Raw genomic sequence first — 23,548 nt, forward strand, 5'->3', positions numbered from 1 at the left:
TTAGATTTTTATGTTTATATTCTACAGCATATTCACAACGTATGCCATTCCATCTATCGTATTACATTTTTATCCCCCGCTTTCACCGAAACGGGGGATATTAATTTGGGTTTGTCTGTCTGTCTGTCTGTCATGCTTCGTTTCCGCGCAATAACTACACCAAATATTAACCAATTTTCTTTAAACTTGGTCACAGGGTTAGATGCCTTTAGGGCTCAACCAAGTTCGATGACTACCTCCAGTGGACCCCATTTGGCAGAGTTATGGCCCCTTGAATAACGAAAAACGTCATTATCTGCTGCGTTTCGTTTCCGTGCTATAAGTACAACAAATACTAATCGATTTTCTTCAAACTTGGTCACAGAGTAAAATGCTTTAAGGGCTTGCCCAAGTCCGATGACCACTTTCAGCAGGGTTATGGCCCCTTGAATAACAAAAAACATCATTATCTGCCGTTTCTGTTCATTAATTCTCGCAAATATTATCCGATTGTCTTCAACCTTAGTAACAGGGTTCAACGTATTAAGGGCTCTTCAAAGTGTGACAACCATTCTAATCGGATTCCATTTGGCTGAGTTATGGCCCCTTGATTAATGAAAAATGTCATTATCTACAGTTTCCGCTTAATAGCAAATATAAGCCAAATTTCTTCAAACTTGATTACAATGTTTGTGTTCCTCTGTCTTTCCACCCATCCTGGGCACTCTTTGGTTTTCGTGTGATAATTGCTGTAGATATTGTCCAGATGTTTCAATCAAATTCCGTAAGCACATCCGACTCTTGCTCAGTTTGCCAAACGATGTGATTTGTGCATCAATGAGGTATAGGGCTTTTTTCTTCTTCAAGTTTCAAGCTATACATTATGTCTCAACAGCACGATACTCACATGTTTAAACCTAACCTCAATAATATTAACCTACAATATGTCCTGCAAGCGGGGGATATAAATTCCACGAATTTGCTTGTTTTTTCAGATTCACAACTTCATAATAAGATCAACCTTGTGTTGAATGAGTCAACAGCCTAGAAAACTCAAATATGTCCAAACTTCTGAGTCAGTTAACCTGTACATACTTGTACCCCAATGTCAAAGGGGGTGATTTAATGCCATTTCAAGTTATGACAAGTTCAAAATTGTGGTAATCAACCATTTTCAAGTTATGACAAGAGGACTAGTCACACTACTCATAAATTATTCACAAATGTTGAATGAAATATAAACTACAATTATGTGTTTGATATTTTATTTGCATCAAGCATTTAAGCTTTCATAATTTCATAATTACAAAATATACATAAATATATACTGTATTCAAGTACATCATAGCAATGGAGTGAGATATGTTTAACACCAGCCTCTGGTCAGGGGTCTTACTAGCCTGTAAATGTATTTTTTAGTGTATGGTTTAACATCAGCCTCTGGTCAGGGGTCTTACTAGCCTGTAAATGTGTGTTTTAGTGTATGGTTTAACACCAGCCTCTGGTCAGGGGTCTTACTAGCCTGTAAATGAGGTGCACCTAAATTTACGTCATCAATTATATCATTCTATATTTATTATGCAGGAAAATTCAATGGGTAAAAATAACAAATTATCTTTCTATGGGCCTGAATCAGCCAAATTGATAATTTGGGTTTTTTAATTGACATCACCATAAAACTTCTGATGTTTATTTCCTTGGCTTAGTCAAATGACCAATAAAGTATGGGCAATATATGAACAATTTACTTTTTTTCAAACATACAGGCAGACCAGGAAAGTTTGTGTCGGTGACCAGATTACGAGTAAATGTAAAACTGAGAAAGAAAATACCCACAAATGTGTTGTGTTATACAGTACCCAAGATGCTGATTGAAAGATTAAACTAACCATAATGAATATTTTCCGATCAATAGGTGCACACTTGAAACGTATGCAACAAGTGTTAAGATGATTAATTCTGACCAGAAAATGGTGGTCCAATATTATGTGCAAAACTGACAAATGACAAAGTTGCAGAATGTTCCTTGCCACTTAATGAATACAAATGATATTCTGCTGAATGGGTCAATACTTGATACTTTTAAACATTTTCCAACAAGATGACTATCATTTATAAACCAAAATCTGGGTAGTCGCACAATATATATATTTTGGCACAGTGTGGAAAAGTTTGTTACAAAGGCCGTTCCATTGACTTCGACTCCTCTCACAGATTGCAGCACCTCTCCTCACACAGACAATTTGAGTATCAATATTTATCAGATACAACCTAGTATGGCTGTCTTTGAACCTTCCAACGTTTACACAAAAGTGACATGAATATTGACTGAGTACAGTATGTCGACTTGTATAGCTTATACATACAGACATATCTATAGGCTTCCTCAAAAACAACTTGTAAAAAAAGTCTAATTCACAAATGAAATCTTTTCCTAATCTTGTCTTTTAATCAATATCTATAAAATTACATTAAAAAGCCTTGTGGACATTGTATCATACTGCTAAATCTGTAACATTGTTCTGGATTTTTTTTTTTAAATTTCACCTTAGACCTATGAATCTGTCACACTCATATCCAAAATAATTAGAGAAAAGTTTTAAAGGAAATCACTGCCAGTGTACCAAGAAAGGAAAAAAAAGCAACAGTCGCCTATGACCTTTGAATTCACAGAATGTGATTGAAAATGTGTTTTGTTGATTAATTTCCAAAGTAATATTACATTTCTTTATAACAATACATCTACATACCAATCAATGGTAGCTAGATCATAGCTTGAATACATTCGTACTGTCTTACATCCCGATACCTGTAAGATGACTGGCTGATCTGTCACTTTATTGATATCTACTTGAACTATTTCTGAAGAATGAATATCTATACTGTACAACAATCACACCATCATGTAGTAAGTTGATATTTCTCCATATCAACACAAGCATACAGTAACGATCTCCGTTACAACTATCATCACCGTGACGGACCCATCAACACGTTCCTAGTTACACATTTACGACATCTATATCACAGCCACGATACTTCTACACAAGGCAGGGGTCTCTTCATTACTAGAGTGAGTGATGAAATGCTGGTTGGTCCAATATAAATAATGAAAAACAAGTTATTGATTAACTGTAAATGTACATATTTTAGATGCATTCTGATTTTTTTTGCGTTTTTCACGCTCTAAATATTGTGCTTAATTATGACGGCACTGATTAAAGTTTCTGTACATAATTTCTTATTGCATGTATTGTGGGTGCATCAACTCATCAATGCAGTAATCTGTTAAAATTTGAGAATGCCCTAAAATTTGAGTCCGCTAAAATAAGTACTTTTACAGTATCTGTTTGCCTTCAACATGGGAGAGCATGCCCCTCCCCTTGAGCACTTTGTGAAATTAATGTTGAACAAGCTTAAGTCAGTCATCACTGGAGTAATATATATGAGCACTTAAAGAACAGTCTACATATTTTGCCATTCATTAGCTGAGCCAGTCCAAGTCATCATCGTCATCATCATCACCAAACAATGGCGGAGGAGGCTGGGGCTTCAGGTCCTACAACATACCATTTTCAGGATTAGAAATAACCTCTCGTGTATATTTTGCTGCCCTGTTGTTAGTATTATTTATCATAAAGTTCACATACAATAGATATTTTAAGCCAAGTGTGCAATAAAAATAACCTGCACAAACCTCATCATTTTCCAGGTCCTTTTTTGTTGGTAGCTTTTTGTCCTTATCTTTATCAGTATTTGGTTTGAAGGAAATCCCTAGGGTATCTTCTACTGTATCGTCCTCACCGAACAGGGGTCTGTAACGACAACAACAAAGTTATGTGGTGGTAAAATGACATTCTCGGTATATACAATATATGTCATGCTTCAGGATTTGTTCTACTGTATACTGGGAAATTTTCGCCCAGTCAAACTTTCGCTCATTGCGTGTAAAATCTATATTCGACCAGTTTAATGTCGCCCTTCACATCTAATTACTATGTATATTATGTTGTATACTTATGTTCTCTGTAATGATAAATGCAGCAAACATTTCCCGGTATAGAGTATTATACATAATCGTGGAACTGACTGCAGAAAGATTATGGCTTGTTTCTAGTATACATAGGTTCTTTTCTCTCCACTTCTTTGTTCTCTTCTAGAACAAGCACATGTACTGATCATGAGGTATCTATGAGGTCGTAACTATGAGGTCGTACCTATGAGGTCGTACCGTACCTATGAGGTCGTACCTATGAGGTCATACCTATGAGATAGATCGTACCTATGAGGTCATGCAAATCGAGTCGCAATATGATAAATTCCTGAGGAGGCTTGTTTTAAGCTTAAATTTCCGATCAATCTAAAATTGGAGCATGCAAATTTGAGGACCAAGAGGATGTTGCTCACTAAGTTTCATCAAGACCCCTTTAGCACTTTCTGAGAAATAGCAGTAATTCAGGCCAGCTCGACATCTACCAGCTCGCTTTATCAAATCAGATAAAACACAGATAATCCAAAACCTATATCCCCTTGAACAATCGCTGCTGTAAAAGACAATCCACAATGTATCCTTCTTTGGCCATCAGCCACTATTACAGATAGTTTTCATCTTTACTATAAACTGTTTTTGAGCAACAGCTACAATCAAAGAGAGTCCACATCTAGCCTCTCCTTGATCAGCAATAATTAAAGAAGACATAACCAACCTATTCTTGACCAGTGGTCACTATAACAACACTTACTTATTCCCTGCATCCTCCTCCTTTTCTTCCTCTTCCTCCTCCTCATCATCCAACAAAGGTGGAGGCGTTCTTGAGGTTGCTGGTATAATTTCACTACTTTCTGATTCCCGTTTGACTGGTTCTGATTTTGGAATTTCTGGTCCTATATGATTTGTCTCTGGTTTATTTTCTGTAACACTTTGTTCTATCACTGGTTCACTATCCTGTTGTTCATTAGAGTTATCTACCCCTTGTTTCACCGGTTCACTATCCTGTTGTTTATCAGAGTTATCTTCCCCTTGTTTACTCTCCATTGCTTCTAACCCTGAGTTATCTACACTTTGGGAACTCTCCTCTGTTTTTTGAGGCTGAGGCTCTACTGTAGGGTCCTCAATAGGTAAACTCTTATTATCATCAGCAACCTTGGGTACTTCTGGCAAATCTGGAAGTGTTTCTCCCTCTTCCTCATCAAAATCATCACTTTCCTCACTTTCTGTAAATGAGAATCAGGATGTGGAAGATTTTTTTTTAACTAAACAACATTTTAAGTAAATGTATACAAGATATGACATAAAATAAATGTTCATTGGTGACATGTCCCTTATGTATCTACCTTTTTTACAGCTGGGTGTTACAATTTTTTTCTGCATGTTGCTCTGTCTGCTGAACATATGTATACTCTATCTGAACTAGTATAGGCAGTAAACCAGAAAACCTTCCCATTTTGTATATTTTATCTCCCTCCTTCTCGATATAGCCTTAGTTGGTCCTAAATATCTGTTTCATTGATTAGCGCATCCATGATATCATCCCACCAGTAGTGTTAAACTGAAATAACCCAAGTCCTTTGCACCAGTAAATGATCCCTAACAACAAACCAAGCCTATTGACATTTCTGTCTCTGACATCACCCCATCATTTTTTTGCTGGTTACTTTGGTAACAGACTAACCTTCTGAAGGGTCCTGTTTTTCTGCACTCTGTACAGTTGCTGCTGTCTCTTTCTCCGCAGGAGGCTCTGCTGAAAAATAAATATTTTTGATCAAAACAAAAAGATTTGTATGATAATCACCTATTATTTAAAACCAAAGTCATATGAAAAGGAATGAATAGTGATTGCATATATGTGGCATTTAACATAAGGTTTGAAACAGCTTTTTATAGAATACAATATGACAACAATATTAAACCAATGCTGTACATGTATAGTTTTCCTTTCAGAAGACTTTTTTAACGGGTAGCAAATGTCTTGTTTTCACCTGTTTCTGTGGTAGGGTGTGGGGATGCTTTATCTTCTGCTTCCTCCTCTTCCTCCTCTTCCTCCTCTTCACTATCCTCCAGTTCCTCTTCATCATCTTCTTCTTCCTCCTCCTCCTCCTCTGCCGATGGTCCCTGTGACTGTTGCTGGACTAGTTTTAGAGTTGTTGACTACAAAGTAATATGTTCAATTAAACAATGACCAAGATAAATAGCAAGTCATTCTACGTCCAGGCTTTTGGGCTTAGCTCCATCTGGGATTGAATTATCCTCACTTTTATGTCACATCCATATTTGAGTTCAGTACCTCTACAGTCACTCTATGTCCAAGCTTTTGGGCTGTTGACTGTTGCTATTTATTTTGTTATGTTCCCTGTTTGGACATAGAGTGACTGTTGCTATTTATTTTGTTATGTTCCCTGTTTGGACATAGAGTGACTGTTGCTATTGATTTTGTTATGTTCCCTGTTTGGACATAGAGTGACTGTTGCTATTTATTTTGTTATGTTCCCTGTTTGGACATAGAGTGACTGTTGCTATTGATTTTGTTATGTTCCCTGTAGGAACTTTGCAGTAGTATTTATTCTGTGAACAGGGTTTTGTGGGAGGGGTTTATACAGTTTATACCAAAACAACTGTGAACTTTGATAACTCCATTAGGTCATGCACTGTTTAACCCCCACAAAATTCTTGTTTCATTCTTTGTAATTCAATTTAAAAAGACAGGCAAAATGTTTTTAGAAATATTAACATTACCTCATTAAAATGTGATAATCGGCTGTAGCTAGCAATCCTTTTAACAATGAATACACCTACTTTGATAGCCTCAAGTATGGCGGCTAGGATGTCTGCACCAGAATAATTCCCCTCGGCTGTAAACTGGCCTCGAAGTTGTTGATATACAGAGTTCATTATCTTCTTAACCTGTAAAAAGGATTTGGATTAATAATACAAACATAATGCGCAGCTGTATTTACAATAAACTTACAGGTTTTACATTTTAACCCCGTACAATGTCAGTGAGTTAACTATTTAACTGCTTCTCAGAAGAATATCACCAAGTCTATTTTACTGCAACCAAAAGGAAGTCTCATTGTCAAATTTTAAACTGCAACCCAAAGACATGTCACTTAGATCAGTATTACAATGCAACTCTGATACATTGTCAGTGACTTAAGTATTAAAGTGTAACTTAGAGAAACGACCTGAGTTAAGTGTTAAACAGCAACTCAATAAAAGGTCACTCCATTAATGGAATTTTGTTCAGCAAACAGTTAAAAGGCATATTACAGATAATACAAAATCTATATGTTTTCTGAAATGAATTACCTCTGTGATGACCGATACATTGCTGCTCCCACCAGACGGCGCTGGTGATGCTCCTTGCTTCCGTAACGTGGCTACTTGCTCTGACAACTGGTCTCGCTGACTGGCCAGGCCGTCTCGCTGACTGGCCAGGCCGTCCCGCTCCTCCTCCACCTCAGATATACGGGCCTCATACTTGTCTCTCATAGCACCGGCCTGGTCTCGTAGAGAGTCATACTACAAATGCAAGTTACAGAATAACAGCTAAAACCTCAAGAGTCCTATACATTTAAACTGACATTGTCATGGTCAGCAAAACATATTTTGAAACAACATATGACATTAAAGCAACGCATTTTCGTTATCAGTAAATTTTATTTTTTTATTTTTGAGGAAACTGAAATCTGATAAGCTGTGTAGAATGTTTGAAGTTAATTTATTCTATTAATTCCTGATGCTCCTTTTTGAACTTATCTCTTTATCAAAATATAATTGAAATGGCTACATGGTACATCCTTTTTTTATTATGTATTATATTCGAACCCTGTGACCATGGTAACCGGACTGACCTTGTTCTTCCAGCCAGTCATATCATCCAGCTGATCCTGAAGGTTCATGATACGTTCCTCGGATCCTCCTGATGATGTCCGCAGACTCTGAATCTAGATAAAGCAGACAAAGTTAATCGATCAAGTATAACTATTACTTTTAAACTAAAATAAAGGAACCAATTATTACGGTATAATAGTACACAAGTAGATGCATTATTAGTCAGTATAGTACATTTTTGTATCAGCACACCAGTTAAGTTACCAGGCAATACAAGGACCTCTTGCCCTTCCAAAGATTATATTTTCCTGTGTCTCTGGACTCGGGGAAAATGTTAACTTCACCTATAGGTTGACGAATTACTATATCAATCTAAAAAAAATCTTCTTAATTAATCAAACAATCTTTCGACATACAGAGAAGTAACAGAAATACGTAACTGTACTGCTAATTTGTTTTTGTCACCGAGATATGAATTTCAAACCTTTGACTCCAACTCTGTGACTTTTTGTTCTAGTTCCTCCTTTTCTTCCTTCACACCCTGAAGAACTCTGGCATGTCTGTCCTGAGCGGCTGCCAGCTGTTTTTCTGACTTGGCCTTCCACTCCTCCCCAATCTCCTCCTCCAGTTTGGACACCTGTTGTCACATGAATAAGTTCCTGATCAAGATCATTTATTGATCAGCGATACACACATCATGTACTAGCACTGTTATATGTTATATGTGTATATCATATTGTTTGGTGGGCTGAACTAAGGGCTCTACAATGGTCTTAATATATATATATATACTGGTAAATATTTACACATACCTCAGTGAAAAATGTGTTATTGAATAAGGGAGAAGACGAATTTTAAGTTTTTTAACTTGTGTCTAATCCCATTTGTATTTTTACAAATATGTGTATATGTTGTGTATGTATATAATCTGAAGGGGAATATAATATTTGAAACCTTAATCAAAGGCATTAAAGGCCATACAAAAAATAAATTCCTAGTCTGATGAGCTTTCTGGTAGACTTTGTCAAAAAACTTCCAAAACCTGAAAAGAAAAAAATGCTATATTTGCCCATAAATCTTCAAGACATCTATCAATAGAGAAATATTATCTGTACTTGTATTACAAAAGACATCGATTTTATTTCTGATTTTTTTACAGTGAGTTAACATATCCCTGTAAGTGTGGAGCGGTTCACAAACCTGCTCGGCCTTGGCTGCATCTGTCGAGGTTTTCTGTCGCCTCAGCTTCTCCCTCAAAGTCTGGATCTCTTGCTGTGAAAATATACATAAAGAATGATTAGTCGACAATATTTAGTTACAAATCTCTTTGCATTCACATATTTCTTAATATATATCTGTAAATAAATCCATTTCTTTGTATTTCTGTATATTAACATACTTTTGCATATTAAGGTGCTTCTGTGTATTATTTATAGGTTAATATCAGAAAAATATTCATTTGTTGCATATTTTTAGCATTTTACCTCAAATTGTAGCTTGCTTTCTTCCATTTCTTCCTCCATTTTCCTCCTCTCTCCAGCTGCGTTTTTCTTTCTATCCCCTAGATTCTGTAGCGAGTAAAGTTGTAGGTAATATAATAGTGTGATTCAGTGATTATCTACTTGTATTACATGTACATTGCCTGATGTTGCACTCTTACAGAACTGCTGATATAATACTTTTTAAAAAATTATGTTTGTTTGTACATGCTACCTTTGAAATACTGAGATTGCTGTCATACAAAGAGTCAGATTCAAGCTTAAGCCTCACCCCAAACTCTTTTACCCTCTTTTCACTCGTTAATCCTCCAAGTCATAAGTCAGGTTCATTTCTAAGACATTACATTATAACCTAACATTTCGATGCAGAGTACAGGTAAGTACTGTATTACCTTCTCAAGACTTTCTGCGGTGACTCGGAGGTCAGCGAGCTCCTCTGTAAGGTGAGACAGTTTATTGTCACTTTCTTTTCTCCTCTGTTTCTCCTCCCTCAGGTTTGATGACAGTTTCTGGATTCTTTCTTCATCCTCTGTATAACATGATGAAAACATTTATCATAGCTAATTGCTTTTCTCCAAACAGATTGAGATATCATTGAAAAACAAATCACTTTAAAGGTAATTGTTTGCAAAAGATTTTATTCATTTAAGCAAACTTTACTCTCTAAATTATAGATAAATATGTGTATATCAATGACCACAATGAGCCCACCAGTACGTAATTAATAAAGTTCTAATAAAGTCATCACAGTATGACGTGTAATTGTGCATCATGTATGTAAATATAAAAGCTGTAACTGAGCCCACCTGTATGTTGTAACTTAACCCCTAACTGAGCCCACCGGTATGTTGAGCTTTACCCCTAACTGAACCCACCTGTATGTTGTAACTTAACCCCTAACTGAGCCCACCTGTATGTTGTAACTTTATCCCTAACTGAGCCCACCTGCATGTTGTAACTTTACCCCTAACTGAGCCCACCTGTATGTTGTAACTTTACCCCTAACTGAGCCCACCTGTATGTTGTAACTTCACCCCTAACTGAGCCCACCTGTATGTTGTAACTTTACCCCTAACTGAGCCCACCTGTATGTTGTAACTTAACCCCTAACTGAGCCCACCTGTATGTTGTAACTTTACCCCTAACTGAGCCCACCTGTATGTTGTAACTTTACCCCTAACTGAGCCCACCTGTATGTTGTAACTTTACCCCTAACTGAGCCCACCTGTATGTTGTAACTTAACCCCTAACTGAGCCCACCTGTATGTTGTAACTTCATCCCTAACTGAGCCCACCTGTATGTTGTAACTTCCTAACTGAGCCCACCTGTATGTTGTAACTTTACCCCTAACTGAGCCCACCTGTATGTTGTGCCTGAAGGCTGTCCAGCTCCTCTGTATTTTTCTTGTAGTCATTTGATGATGATCCCAGCTTCTGTTGTAGTTCCATCTCCTTCTTCCTCATCCCTGCGATCTCCAGTTGTAACGTCCCCAGCTGGGATGTTGCCACATTCAACTGTGTAGCCAGTTGAACCTTAACAAACATGTTTGAATCGAATATCTATTTTCAGTTTTAAATCATAGGAAATGTTTCTTGCAGAGATTTTGAAGTCTGATATACACAGGTCGGGGAAAACCACTAACTTACGTATAATACGCAAACTCGTCTATTATTCGCCAATATAGGTATGGATTTGTTTCTAAAAATAGCCAAAATCACTTGAATCATAACTTTTTCAAATTGTTTGTCCAAGTCGCATTTATTCAGTCATGAAACATAATACTCCAACTGGCGTATAATAGACAAGTTTGCGTATTATACGCAAGTTGTGGTTTTCCCCAACCTGATACAGATGTTACATGTATGAATATTCAATATGATATCTTTGAGTAGAGTACCTTTTGTTATAAGAACAAGTACATGTATAATTTATTCTAGTTAGGTTTTTGTATGTTTGAATATGAGTTTATAAAACAAAATGGGTAAATGAATCTTCTACTCAATTACTGGTGGGAATGCATTAACTCCACATATTGCATTTTTTATCAGAACGAAACAAAGAAAATTTAAAGAAATGTTTGTGGCTCATGACAGTTGTCTCCCTTACCTTCTCCTGCTCCAGTGAAAGCACCTTGGCCTGGGACGTGGTTGCCGTCGTCTTAAACCCCTCATTCCTCTGTTCTAGTAATGTCTGACTCTTTTCAACAAACCTAGAACATAAGTAATTAAAAAGAATAAAATGTAAATTACTAAAATTTAGCTCTGGTGTGTTATTAAAACTAGTAAATGTACTTTGTAACAGTTAACAGAAGTACATAATCACTTGTATTTATGAAACTTTATTTAACTACAAGCTAAAACTGCAGTATTAAGGAGATCATAAAATCAATAATTGCCTACTGCACTACCTGGTCAGAGAGAAGAAAACACTTATATACTGCACTACCTGATCAGAGAGAAGAAAACACCTATGTACTGCACTACCTGGTCAGAGAGAAGAAAACACTTATATACTGCACTACCTGGTCAGAGAGAAGAAAACACCTATGTACTGCACTACCTGGTCAGAGAGAAGAAAACACCTATAATTTCATTAATAAATATTTTTGGAGTGAACTTGTTTTCCAACTTCATCAGCTCAACTACAAGTATCCAATTAAAAATTAAGATGTATAAACTAGATCTTTTGAAAGAATGTAAAGAAGTCAATGATCATACTGAAAGGTCCAATGAATTCCACCTGCGAAGAGTTGAAGGTATAAAAGATGAATTTGTTAGGGGAAGCCTGAACGGAAGAATTCTGTAATTGTTATTGTTTCTAAGGGTGTAACGGTTATTTTCTGCAATGGTAGACAGCAATAGATAATTTATTTAGTCCAGAGTTAATTTGTTGTGCATTTTATACAAAAGTTGGAGTTTTCTGCATTTTCTTATATTCAAAACAATTTCTAGACCAGTTTCGAAAAAGAAATCTAGTGGTAATTTTTTTTGGGTAAGGCTTTGAAATACATTCCAAAGTATTCAGACACATATATACAAAGGTATCTTACATTTGGTTGCTCTGTAGGAGTTCAGATATTTTGTTATTTTGAGCTTCAATTCGGGAATTCATCTCATACCCCTCCTTTCGTAATCTTTCATTTTCCTGAAAACAATAAAAACATCAAATTGGTGTTTTTTAAGAAATCATACATTACCATGCAGAGAATAAATTCAAACAAGTTATCAACCTTATCATACACAACAAGTAAAATCTTTCTATGCCTCTGTTTTTTGTGACACATAAAATACTGTTATTTCTTAAATGATCATTCATCACTCACTCATTGGCTTAATCAAATACTGTAAATTGGACGTTTATTTTAAAAGCAAGATGTTTTGTTTTAAGCATTCATTTTTTGAAAATAAGGGCTATGTGTAAAAATATGACAACTGTAAATATATCCCCATTTAAGACTTAGTTTATGATATTTTTTATATATATATGTTGCTTTAAATTATACAAAGTCTTGAATTGGTTGACTTCCCTACCTGTACAATGCGCTGTACATTGTGCATGAGTACTGATGCCTCCATGTTGGGTGCAGATGACTGGAGCGCGAGGGCCCCAGACTGCTGTGTCTGTAAGTGATCCATCTACAACAGAAACATGAAATGTCTAAAACACTAATAAACTGTCTTACAAAGTTGGGTTTTTGAAACGTTGATCAGTTGAAATATTTGTTGGTCCTCCTGAAAGTTAACACTGACCTTCTGCATTATAGTGTCAACCTTGTCGGCCATCTTTCCCACGGCCAGCCTCAGTTCTGTATTCTGTTGCCTTGTCTCCGATAGCAACATGGGCGTGGCCGCATCAGATTGATTGACAGGAGCAGCTGTAGATTTAAATTTGTTATCTATTATATTGAAAATCAAATGTTAATATCTTAAACATTGAAATCTCTTCAGCATCAACATAAGACTAGATATGTTGTATTAATCAATGTTTATCAGGTCATGTTGATTTTACATGTAAATTTACCAACCCATACTTAAATTACACACACAAGATACCGGATGATGATATAGTTTATACTGTTTATTTACCATCAACAAAATCATTCTGAAATTTTTACACTAGAAATAAATCCTAAGCATAAACACCCAGCAAAAGGACTTTCTTGTGTGATGAGACTTACCGGCAGGGAAGGGTGGTGCACCTGGGTAGACCCCAGGTGGGAAGGCCGAAGATACTGGAGGCTGGAACGATGCTTGTTGCTGTAAAGAGACAAAACATGTCTGAAAAATTGTGCAAAAGCAGAATGATCATTTGCATATGGATTTACAGATATTTCGCTGAAAAAATAAGAAAGAAAGACTGCTTTTGTAACATGGCAAGTCACATAAACATTTCACATATTTATTTCGTGTCAGGAGTTGATATTCCAGTCCATTGACACAATTATTATATATCTATTAAAGTTATAAATAATACACTTTAACACAAGAAATGTGTATCTTATTTATCAGGGATATTTATTTTACAAATTTAAATTCTAAATCAGTCGTTTTAAACAAAATCACAGCAAAAATATATTCATGAAAATAAAGTGATGTCTGTTGATGTTGCAGCAAAATTGCATAACACAATTGCTATAGTTACATAGCATATCTGTAACTGTTTTTGCTATAGTTATACTACATATCCATAACTGTTGTTAGTAGAGTTACATGGCATATTCATAACTACTGTTGCTATAGTTACATGACATACATGTAACTGTTGTTGCTATAGTTACATGACATACATGTTACTATTGTTGCTATAGCTACGTGACATACCTGTAACAGTTGTTGTTGTTGTAGAAAAGCGGCCTGTTGCTGTTGTAGGAGTGATTGTGGTGACTGGTAAAGTGCCATCTGGTGGCCAGGTGGGGGCACTACACAGATAGAAATAGACAATTTAAAATAGAATCTAAGGTTTTTCAAAGAGGTGGTAATTTTCACTTTTCTGTTCAGGTAGCAACTGTTTATACTATAGTCCATAATTCATCATTCACATGAACATCAAGAAAACTTACTAAAGGCTGGCTGATGCATCATGGGATTGGTGGTAACAGGAGCCGTTGCTGTCTGCGTGTAGTCCATCTGCGCTGCCACTGGCTGTTGTGCCACAGGTTTGGCCACTACTGGTGGCTTAGTGGCTGCATGATGCGGGGCCTGGACTGTTACTGGGGCAGCTGTCACTGCCACTGGCTTAGGTGACTCCTAACAGAACAGGACAACATTCAGAACTATAAACACAGTTATCAAAACAGTATTTACTGAAGTCTGTAATGATAAAGATAGATAATTCTGGAGAGCTTTTAACTCCAGCAGTAAGAATAGCCATAGTGATGGTCAAATAGCAGGCTAGTCTGCAGCTGTAAGTTTGTAATACAAAGCATAATGTTATTGACCTAAATACTGGACTAGCGAACCCGATTGGCTATTGACATGAATTGTGCCCCTGTTAACAATGACGATAAACCCGAGCCATTGATGAAATCTTCTCGCTGTTTCAATCATAATAGGTATCTTATTTTTAATTTTCATCTTGAGATATACAACAGTGACTTCTCCACAACACGTTTCTTGGGAAGTGTGTCAAAGTGGTGAGTGTTTATATATGTTGGTTGGTGTATGAGGATATTCAGATGTGTGTAGTCTGATGTACTTCACAGTGAACAAACAATGAAATAAACATTTTTTTACCTGCTATATACTTTTTCCAATAATTGTCACCACACAAAATAAATAATATATATAATAAACAAATTGTATGTTTAATTAATTAATGATGTGAAAAAATAAGGTATTTGTGTTAAATTTTCATTTTCAGAAGTCAATTTTCTGGGCATTCTGGACATAGCTGTTGGGGAAATTTTTTGTTGCTTAAAATACATAAGTAAAAGCTTTTTCATCATTTTCAGTCCAAAAAAGTACCTTCGCTAATCATATAGGTGTGCAAATTACAAGTTTGTATGATAGGTTTAGACTTACAGGGACTGGTTCCTCCTCATCACTATCAGGCTCAACAGCTACTGCACCCTGTAGGGGCAACATGGGTTTACCCATCTTAGCCATCCGAGAAATCAGGTTAGCCTTGTCACTTTTACTCCCACCCTGAAATACAACGGCCAAGTGATGAGGCTTAGATATAGATTAGTGATGACAGTATCATAGCTATAAAACTGTATAAGATGCTGTATAGTTGTCCGACACATCACAGTCAACAATGGTTATCAAATCCATGTCTACCAGTATACCAAGTTAAAAGAACCAAAAAAACAATCTGGACCTTAAGTAGTTGTTTTTTTCAAAAATCTATGAAGCACTGAATCAACCAAACAAACTCTGCTAAAAGAAGCTTCAAAATCTGTATATGTTCCACGTTACCCTGTGTTCCCTATAACACTGTGTTCCAAGTATCCCTGTGTTTGCTGTGCCCCTGTGTCCACCATACCCCTGTGGTCCACATACCTGTGTGTTCAACATACCCCAGTGTTCCTTATACCACTGTGTTCCTGTCCCCAGTGTTCCCTGTACCACTGTGTGCCCTGTGTGCCCTGTACCCCAGTATTCCCCATACCCCAGTGTTCAACGTATCCCTGTGTTCCCTGTACCACTGTGTGCCCTGTACCACTGTGTGCCCTGTACCCCAGTATTCCCCATACCCCAGTGTTCAACGTATTCCTGTGTTCCCTGTACCACTGTGTGCCCTGTACCCCAGTATTCCCCATCCCCCAGTGTTAAATGTATCCCTGTGTGCCCTGTACTCCTGTGTTACGCATAGCCCTGGCAGTGTTCAACATGCCTCTGTTTTTCCCATACCAATGTGTTCCTCATACCGATGAGTTCCCTTTAATCATGAGTTCCCTTTACTCCTCTGTACCATTTACTCCTGTTATTCATGTCCCACAGTGTTCCCTAAACCCTGTACTGCTGTTCCCCATCCCCCTATCATCCCTGTACCACTGCTATCTCCCTGTATTCCTGTGTTCCCTGTACCCCAGTGTTCCCCAAACCTTGCTGGCCCTGTCCATGTACTGCTGTTCCCCATACCCCTATCATCCCTGTACCACTGTTATCTCCCTGTATTCCTGTGTTCCCTGTACCCCAGTGTTCCCTGGACACCTGAGTTCTGTACCTGGTGGGACATTTGTTCTGTAATAGACTTTGTCCTCCCTTTCACGGTGGAGTCGTCAAGCTCTGGGTCAGAGGGTGCAGGGCTAGGTGTGCTATTATGTGTTGGTACGGGCTCTGGAGTCGGGGCAGGTGAGGGCTTCGGTGATTCACCTTTGGCTAATTTTACCTGAAATATACCAATGATGCATGTCATTTCCTTAGATATTCAAACAACTTATTCACAAGTATTTAAATGGATTTCAATGAAGAATTCTTGAGTATTTGAATAATATGTTCATGAGTAGTAATATGACTTATCCCTGAGTATTATAACATATACAAGAGTATTTTAATGCCTTATCTATGAATATATATATGATTTATTCATGACTATATAAAAGACCTGTACACACATACTTAAATGACTTATTCATGAACATTCAAATAGCTTATTCACAATTATCTTATTTATGAGTGTTTAACTGATTTATACATGAATATTTGAATGAAATATTTATGAGTACCTTTAATGACTAACTCATGTATGAACGTGGAATAGAAATTATAGTATGTATAACTAGTTCTTGTTGCAGAGATGATATTTTCGCTAATTCAAAGAGAATCAGTTCACATGATGAGTGCAAAAATTTGATCTGTGATTAACATGAGTATTAATGATATAAGGTGATAATGGATTTTTTCTTACCCTTACAGCAGACACTTCAAATATGAGCGTAGAGTTTGGCGGGATCTTGTTGCCAGCCCCTTGACTTCCGTAGCCTAGAGCAGGAGGCACCACCAGGAGGCGCTTTGATCCCTTCTTCATCCCCAACACTCCCATGTCCCAACCCTGTAGAAAGTGTCAGGGTAAAATGTAGGAACATTCTGCATGATAATCATATTAAGCAAGAGATATTATAAATAGGTGTAAAACACTACATTGTACATTATGTCATATACATTTATAAAGACACTTTTTATGAATTTAAAACAGTAAAATTTGGTATAAATACAACAGAACCTCATCATTGCTGTCCAGAAGTACCCATGCCATTGTAAGTGTAACAAGCACAGATACTTACCTTTATCACTTTGCCTTTGCCAATTTTGAACTTAAATTGTTTTTCTGTTTTCACGTTGCTATCAAATTCCTGAAAACAGTAAGAAAAATAATAATAATAACAAAGAATAGAGAGAGAGAGAGCAGAAATCTTTTAAATTTCATATTACCTAATATTTTGATATTTAGTACTTACAAGTATGAATGACATGAGTTTCTTGTATTAAGACTGGATGTGTAACTGTATGGTACTGTGAAGCTATCTTACTGTTTGACACACTTCAGAATCCTGCCATGATAGGTTGTATTTATAAGCTAACAGGTAGCATAAAGTTTCGTTTGGTATAGGATGGGTGTAACCAACAGTTCTAAACTATGACCTTGTCAATGTTTACCAGGTATGGTCATTATATATATTCACAACCTAACCATTTACATTGTCTGTAAACCAATAAGCAGCATCAATAGTATGAAAGATGCCACAGATTGTACTAAGTGTAGCTATATATTTATTATGAACCCAAACAAAGTCAAATACTTGTTTTTATTATTTGAATCTATTCTAAGAATTTTCATTAAATGGTGGTTTTTCTTTCACAGGCAGTATCTATTTCATGGGTGATATTTATGTTAATTTCAGAACCCATAACACTGATACTTCATATCTTTAAGTATTGAATATTGAAAAACCAGCAGGAGTGCATCTGTAAAGGATGAAATGTTACACAGTGCAAAGTGTTTCTGTCTTTATTGATACTTGACCAGCCATGTCTAACCAATGCTAAGTGTATAGTTTAATCAACTTAATGATGAAGAAGAAAACTAGATACCTGTCCGAAGGTACCATTGGTAAGTAACCAGCCTGTGTACTTGACTTCTACAAGGTCACCGGTTTCCAGTGGCCCCCCATCGCCCAGATGGAGGTCCTGTGTCACAACACTGTCTAAGGATGTCCCAGTACTATTGGCTCTGGCCAAACCCACCTACACACACATACATAAGACACATATTCAGCCAAATAAAATGCAGGAATGTTTTCACTTATCAAAATCTAATTTACAATCTAATTTATTTTCAATTGAGTTTACATCATTTTCTGAGACCTATTACATGTATTCAAAACTGGGTAAGAAATGTGATTGTACATACTTTTTTTTAGAAGAAAAAAACTGAAAGTTAAACATACCTGTTTAGCAAACTTTTCCGAGTTCTCTTCACTGTCAAACATGAGGGACCAGCTCTGTCTGGCATCGTCATAAAAACTTGCATAGTTGTTGGCTTGTATCTGTGGGAAAATGGAAATCCTGCAACTTTTACATTCTGTTTATACAACAGGGAATGGAAATCCTGTGTCAACTGTCTACTGAAACCTGAACTTCCAGGAACTTTTATTAACTCGACCTGTTGATCTGAGGCTAACTTACACTTGCAGGACCCTCCCATTTTAAAATATTTATTCTTTAACAATACCTAATTCTCCCAAGTTAAATTCAAAATTTGACGAGGGAAATTGAAGTGTGTTAAAGCAGTAATTATAATCATTTGATGTCAGAGGAGGATGTGTAATCATATGCAAGATAATTATAACAAAGGCTATACTTCTTTTATAACAAAATGGCTCCTACACATGTGCATGTTCATAAGAATGCAAAGATGTAACTAAAATTAGTAGAGTGGACAAGGTCATATTGAGTAAGTCAAGGGCCACAACTCTCTTATATAATTAATAGTAATGACAACATGGAAGTCAAACAGGTACATACAAAGGTTTATGTGAGGGTTAAGATGTGTGCATCAAAGCTTCATTAAAATCTGGACATTAATGATGAGTAGCATAGACAAAACTAAGCAACACATACAGGTTGGCATGGTTTGTTTCTCTAGTGCTGATTCTTTTGTAAACTTTTCAATGTGAAGTTTAAAGTTGTATACAACTATGGTATATCTTTAATGCAGATTTACAACTATGATGTTATGTAAAGGCTAAAGAGACAATACAAACCGTGAAGACAAAGGCCGGTGTAATCCTCACGTTGGTCACCTGTTGTTGTTTACTGACGTACAACAAAACTCTGTACTGTAACAGAAAAAGTCACTTGATCAAACGATATAAGAACAATACAGATACGATTAGGTACTTGACAACAGTGGTTTGGATGATAAATATGTTATCATAACCTAACATTCAGAATGAGATTCATCAGTTTAGTATGAATGATCAATGCTAACCAGTAGTTTGTTTTGAACACAAACAGTAAATGAAAACTCATTTTGCAAGCTTTCGAAAAAGTCTGTTTCCTTTAATTTGTCAAGCAAAGAGTGCAAATGACTGGTGTGTTGATTCTAGGCTGCTAAAAGAAACTTCCTAAGCATCAATGTGCCAAGTCAGTTAAGTCAGCTGTCAGGAAATATCAAGATATTTTGCCAAAAAGCATTCTATTATTGCAGGCTGTCAGAGGGAAAGGTAATTTGTTTACCCATTCCCCCTTAGTGGATGTTACAAAGTATCTTTTCATGCAATTATCACCCAAAATTGAAGGCTTACTATGGTTAACGGGATGTAATGAATAGCATAACACATGCCTGTATAATAAGATTTTGTAACAATGTCTTTAGGAACATGACTTTGTGTTACTTACATCCTGTGAGGCAGGACTGCCCAGAATTGCAGCACCAAGTTTTCCCTGACTGGCATACTGGCCATCAACACTATAACATTCCAATATATAACATGTAGTGTACAAAACATGAAATACATATCACATACACGTAAAATGTAGAAAACATAAAACATATCAAACATATCATGCTCTTAATGTTCATAACTAAAACAACATTATACACAAATTCTCATGAAAATATTCTGTAGCACATATAAGGGTACAATCTTATTGGGAGTCTTGTGTCCTTGCAATATATGGATATCCAAACCAAATCAACAAACTATTATATGTGTGTGTTTTTTTGTGTCTTTTGATAATCATGGGGGACTGCTTGTCAATGAAACTGATATGTAGACTTATACAATGGATTATATTTTGTCATAGTCAGAGGTTAGTCTAGAACATGTTTGGAATAAACATACACATGATGGCTAAAGGATCAACCCTGTGGGAGAAATACTGACTATTTATATGCATGGACTGCTGTGGCGAAGGTGACAGCAGCTTGACTGCCTCCTGGCTGATTTGGAGCTTCTGAAACACACAAGGTAAGGAACAATACTCCAGTTACCGGGTCTAAGTATATTTGTATTGTTATAGGTTAAATCTAATAAAACATTATCAGTAACATTTTTTGTAATATCCATGTTCATTCTAAATCACTGGATAACACCCTTTTCAGATTGCCAGATTGTAGTATGTCACATGAAGTGTACACAGCATCAAATTTTGTTAACAGGAGAGGGCCAGTATTAATAATAATAATAATATGAAACAATTATATAGCACCCTATATAATGTGTAAAATTACTCTAAATCGCTTTAACATATGGATAATAGTATTAGTTATAATTGTTTAATGTTAAACAAAAAAGGTTTGCAATCACCATTATAAATGTGCTCATAAATGAATAAATAAAGGGTGCTATGTACATGACGTTTGCACAAAGAGCCTAAAAATGCAGACGTGAAGAGGTGTTTTGGGGGAGCTTATATTTATAGTTAAATAATTTCAATAAATGTCCAAAAAGGGAGAGGGGCAATTATAAGGGGAGGGGCACTCATTACATGAATGTGGTACACACATTTTGTCCATAAAACCAAATACACTAAATATGATATTCACCTTTTTTCTTGGGTTGTTTTGGAGCTGTGTATTTCAAGGACTCATTGCCTCCTTGGTTGCTGGCTTTGTCCACTCCAAAGAGAGAAGCAAGCTTCGACCTGTTTGAATCAAGTCAGCACACTTCAGCTTCATGTACATTATAATAAATTGTAAATGACTGTAAGATGCTTCAAAAAAATAACAAAACACTATGTTTAGATCATATTTACATCAGAGGCTTATGGAATTACTAGACTGAATCTTAAGTTAACAATGTAAGCCCTTTTTTTAAGTTGCAGTGCTAACTGGGTTTAAAAGATGTTTTTACTTACATTTTATTTGGTAAATATAATATATAAACTTCGTTTATTTTACAAAAAATTTAAAACAAGTTTTTTCAACTAATATGAATCACTCTTCTAAATAAGGAGGAAACCAGGGTACATGGATAAAAACTAAATGGTTGGGCAGGTGACCCCAATACATTTTCAGTAGAACCCTGGTCATCTCGGTGAACAGCAAGTGTGCCATCCACTGCCCCACCTGAACACCTTTTCTGTTGCATATCCTGGACTGATTCAGGAAGGTGGGTACAATGAGGTAAAACTTGTGAACAGTGGTTCACACACACAAAATATATAGAACACTGGGAAAAAATAAGTGGTATAGAGTTTATGTTCCAGGAATAACACTGCTGAATGCTGAATGACTTGTGTATTTTGATTCAATTCAAATGAGCTTTAGGTATTTTGACCCATTAGTCAATAGAAGTGATTTTAATACACACACATATATATATGATTGTGTATCTGGGTGATAATTTCAGAAAATGAATTAAGCATCAGCATGATGTACATGTACATTCCACTAGTGCACCTGATGCTTGCACTGCCTATATATGGGGCTCATTATGCAAATAGCACATCTACCAACTGGAGATGGTCAAATACCATGCAGACAGACAGGTTCATAGGCAGAAACTGCTTTGGCAGAAAGCTGCAGTTGTGTCACCAACATGTTACCTATCTGGGATGGGAACATCTTGGGCATTGATGGGGAAGATACAATATGATAGAGCTGCCACTCTGACTAGGCCAAGTCGTTCAGATCAACATATAAGACCAAAAGCTCCAGAGTATCAAGCAAATGCCATCAAAAGCTAGTGTGAACATGTACAGCTAGTATTCATTAGATAAAATTTACTTTTTTAATTATTATTAAAATACCTTTGAATCAAGACGTTTCGTCTGATATTTTTAACACCTGGACATTAACGAACGGACTATCACGGATAGTTACAAGTAATGGTCATGAGATCTACATGTAGAACACCACACCCCCTTGTCCTGTCAAGTGAACTGTTGTTATTCTGTTGGTTTCAAAATGTTTGTTCCGAAGATCAAAAGGTTCAGTAATCGAAAATAAGAAATGCCAAAGATTTATGATGATAAACTGACCCTCCTGATGACGATAAAAAGTCTTGTTCATCATCATCTGCATTGAAAAACATCTTGAAACATTTGTACTGGTACAGAAGTGTCTTTTCTTCCGGAAGTCATGAGATAACATGCAAAGCTAGCTGTTTTCATAATTTCGATTGTTTATAATAAAATACTCTTGAGGTTAATATAATTTATAAACAATGCATACTTATTAAGATATTTAATAAAAGTATATATCTATAATGCGTCATAATGGAATATCAAAAGCAATAAGTTCCCTCTATACGAAACTAAATATTCGGCTGCTACCAAACGTTTACTTCTTTACCAAAGAGTTCAGTGTTTACGTATTGGAAATGTCACGATGTTAGTCGGTGCGTGAAACCATATGGGAACAACCTGAAGGAATTTGAAACAGAAACTTGAGTTCAGCTATTAAGGTAAGATTTTTCTAGTGTTTAACTTGAATGATGTTTTGATCCTGGAACTATTTTTGTATTGTATTTATATAATGAGTTTGAACGAACAAAGTCATAGTCGGTAAGGGGCCGGGTTATAAAGTATATAACCCTATTGAGTATTGTTGAACTCTGTCACCAGCGGCCACTGTCGTCTTATACTCATAGGCAGCTGTAGGATGGCAACCCGGAACTAGCCATTTAATTAAAATGACACGTTGCCTGCGACTATATAGCTCTAGTTTCTTTAATATGTGTAGACGATTTAGCACATATACAGTAACAGTGCCATAATTATATAATCGTCCATGTTGCAGTAAGCGCCAACCGCTCAGACCGTCTTCGCCCTAGCTTGCTCAGTTGTT

At 36.3% G+C, this 23,548-nt stretch overlaps 1 protein-coding gene across 1 annotated transcript; it reads right to left on the reverse strand.

The window, feature by feature from the left end:
- Positions 1-1,375: 1,375 nt before the first annotated feature.
- Positions 1,376-22,844, reverse strand: LOC110459356 (FK506-binding protein 15-like). The gene is made up of 31 exons (XM_021511571.1): positions 22,741-22,844; positions 21,305-21,402; positions 20,643-20,712; positions 20,155-20,224; positions 19,518-19,592; positions 18,702-18,800; positions 18,346-18,498; positions 17,538-17,606; positions 17,162-17,305; positions 16,478-16,642; positions 15,331-15,453; positions 14,370-14,556; positions 14,131-14,228; positions 13,488-13,566; positions 13,060-13,184; positions 12,841-12,945; positions 12,360-12,454; positions 11,417-11,519; positions 10,671-10,842; positions 9,702-9,838; positions 9,295-9,378; positions 9,011-9,082; positions 8,295-8,447; positions 7,831-7,923; positions 7,286-7,498; positions 6,773-6,880; positions 5,959-6,127; positions 5,652-5,720; positions 4,722-5,193; positions 3,677-3,794; positions 1,376-3,538 (listed from the first exon to the last, which is right to left on the reverse strand). The coding sequence occupies exons 1-31, from the start codon at positions 22,791-22,793 to the stop codon at positions 3,464-3,466; spliced, it is 3,846 nt and encodes a 1,281-aa protein (XP_021367246.1). The 5' UTR covers positions 22,794-22,844; the 3' UTR covers positions 1,376-3,463.
- Between the last annotated feature and the right edge of the window lie 704 nt (positions 22,845-23,548).

The sequence above is a fragment of the Mizuhopecten yessoensis genome, unplaced genomic scaffold (assembly GCF_002113885.1).
Source record: "Mizuhopecten yessoensis strain PY_sf001 unplaced genomic scaffold, ASM211388v2 scaffold10045, whole genome shotgun sequence".
Classification (NCBI taxonomy): Eukaryota; Metazoa; Mollusca; class Bivalvia; order Pectinida; family Pectinidae; genus Mizuhopecten; species Mizuhopecten yessoensis.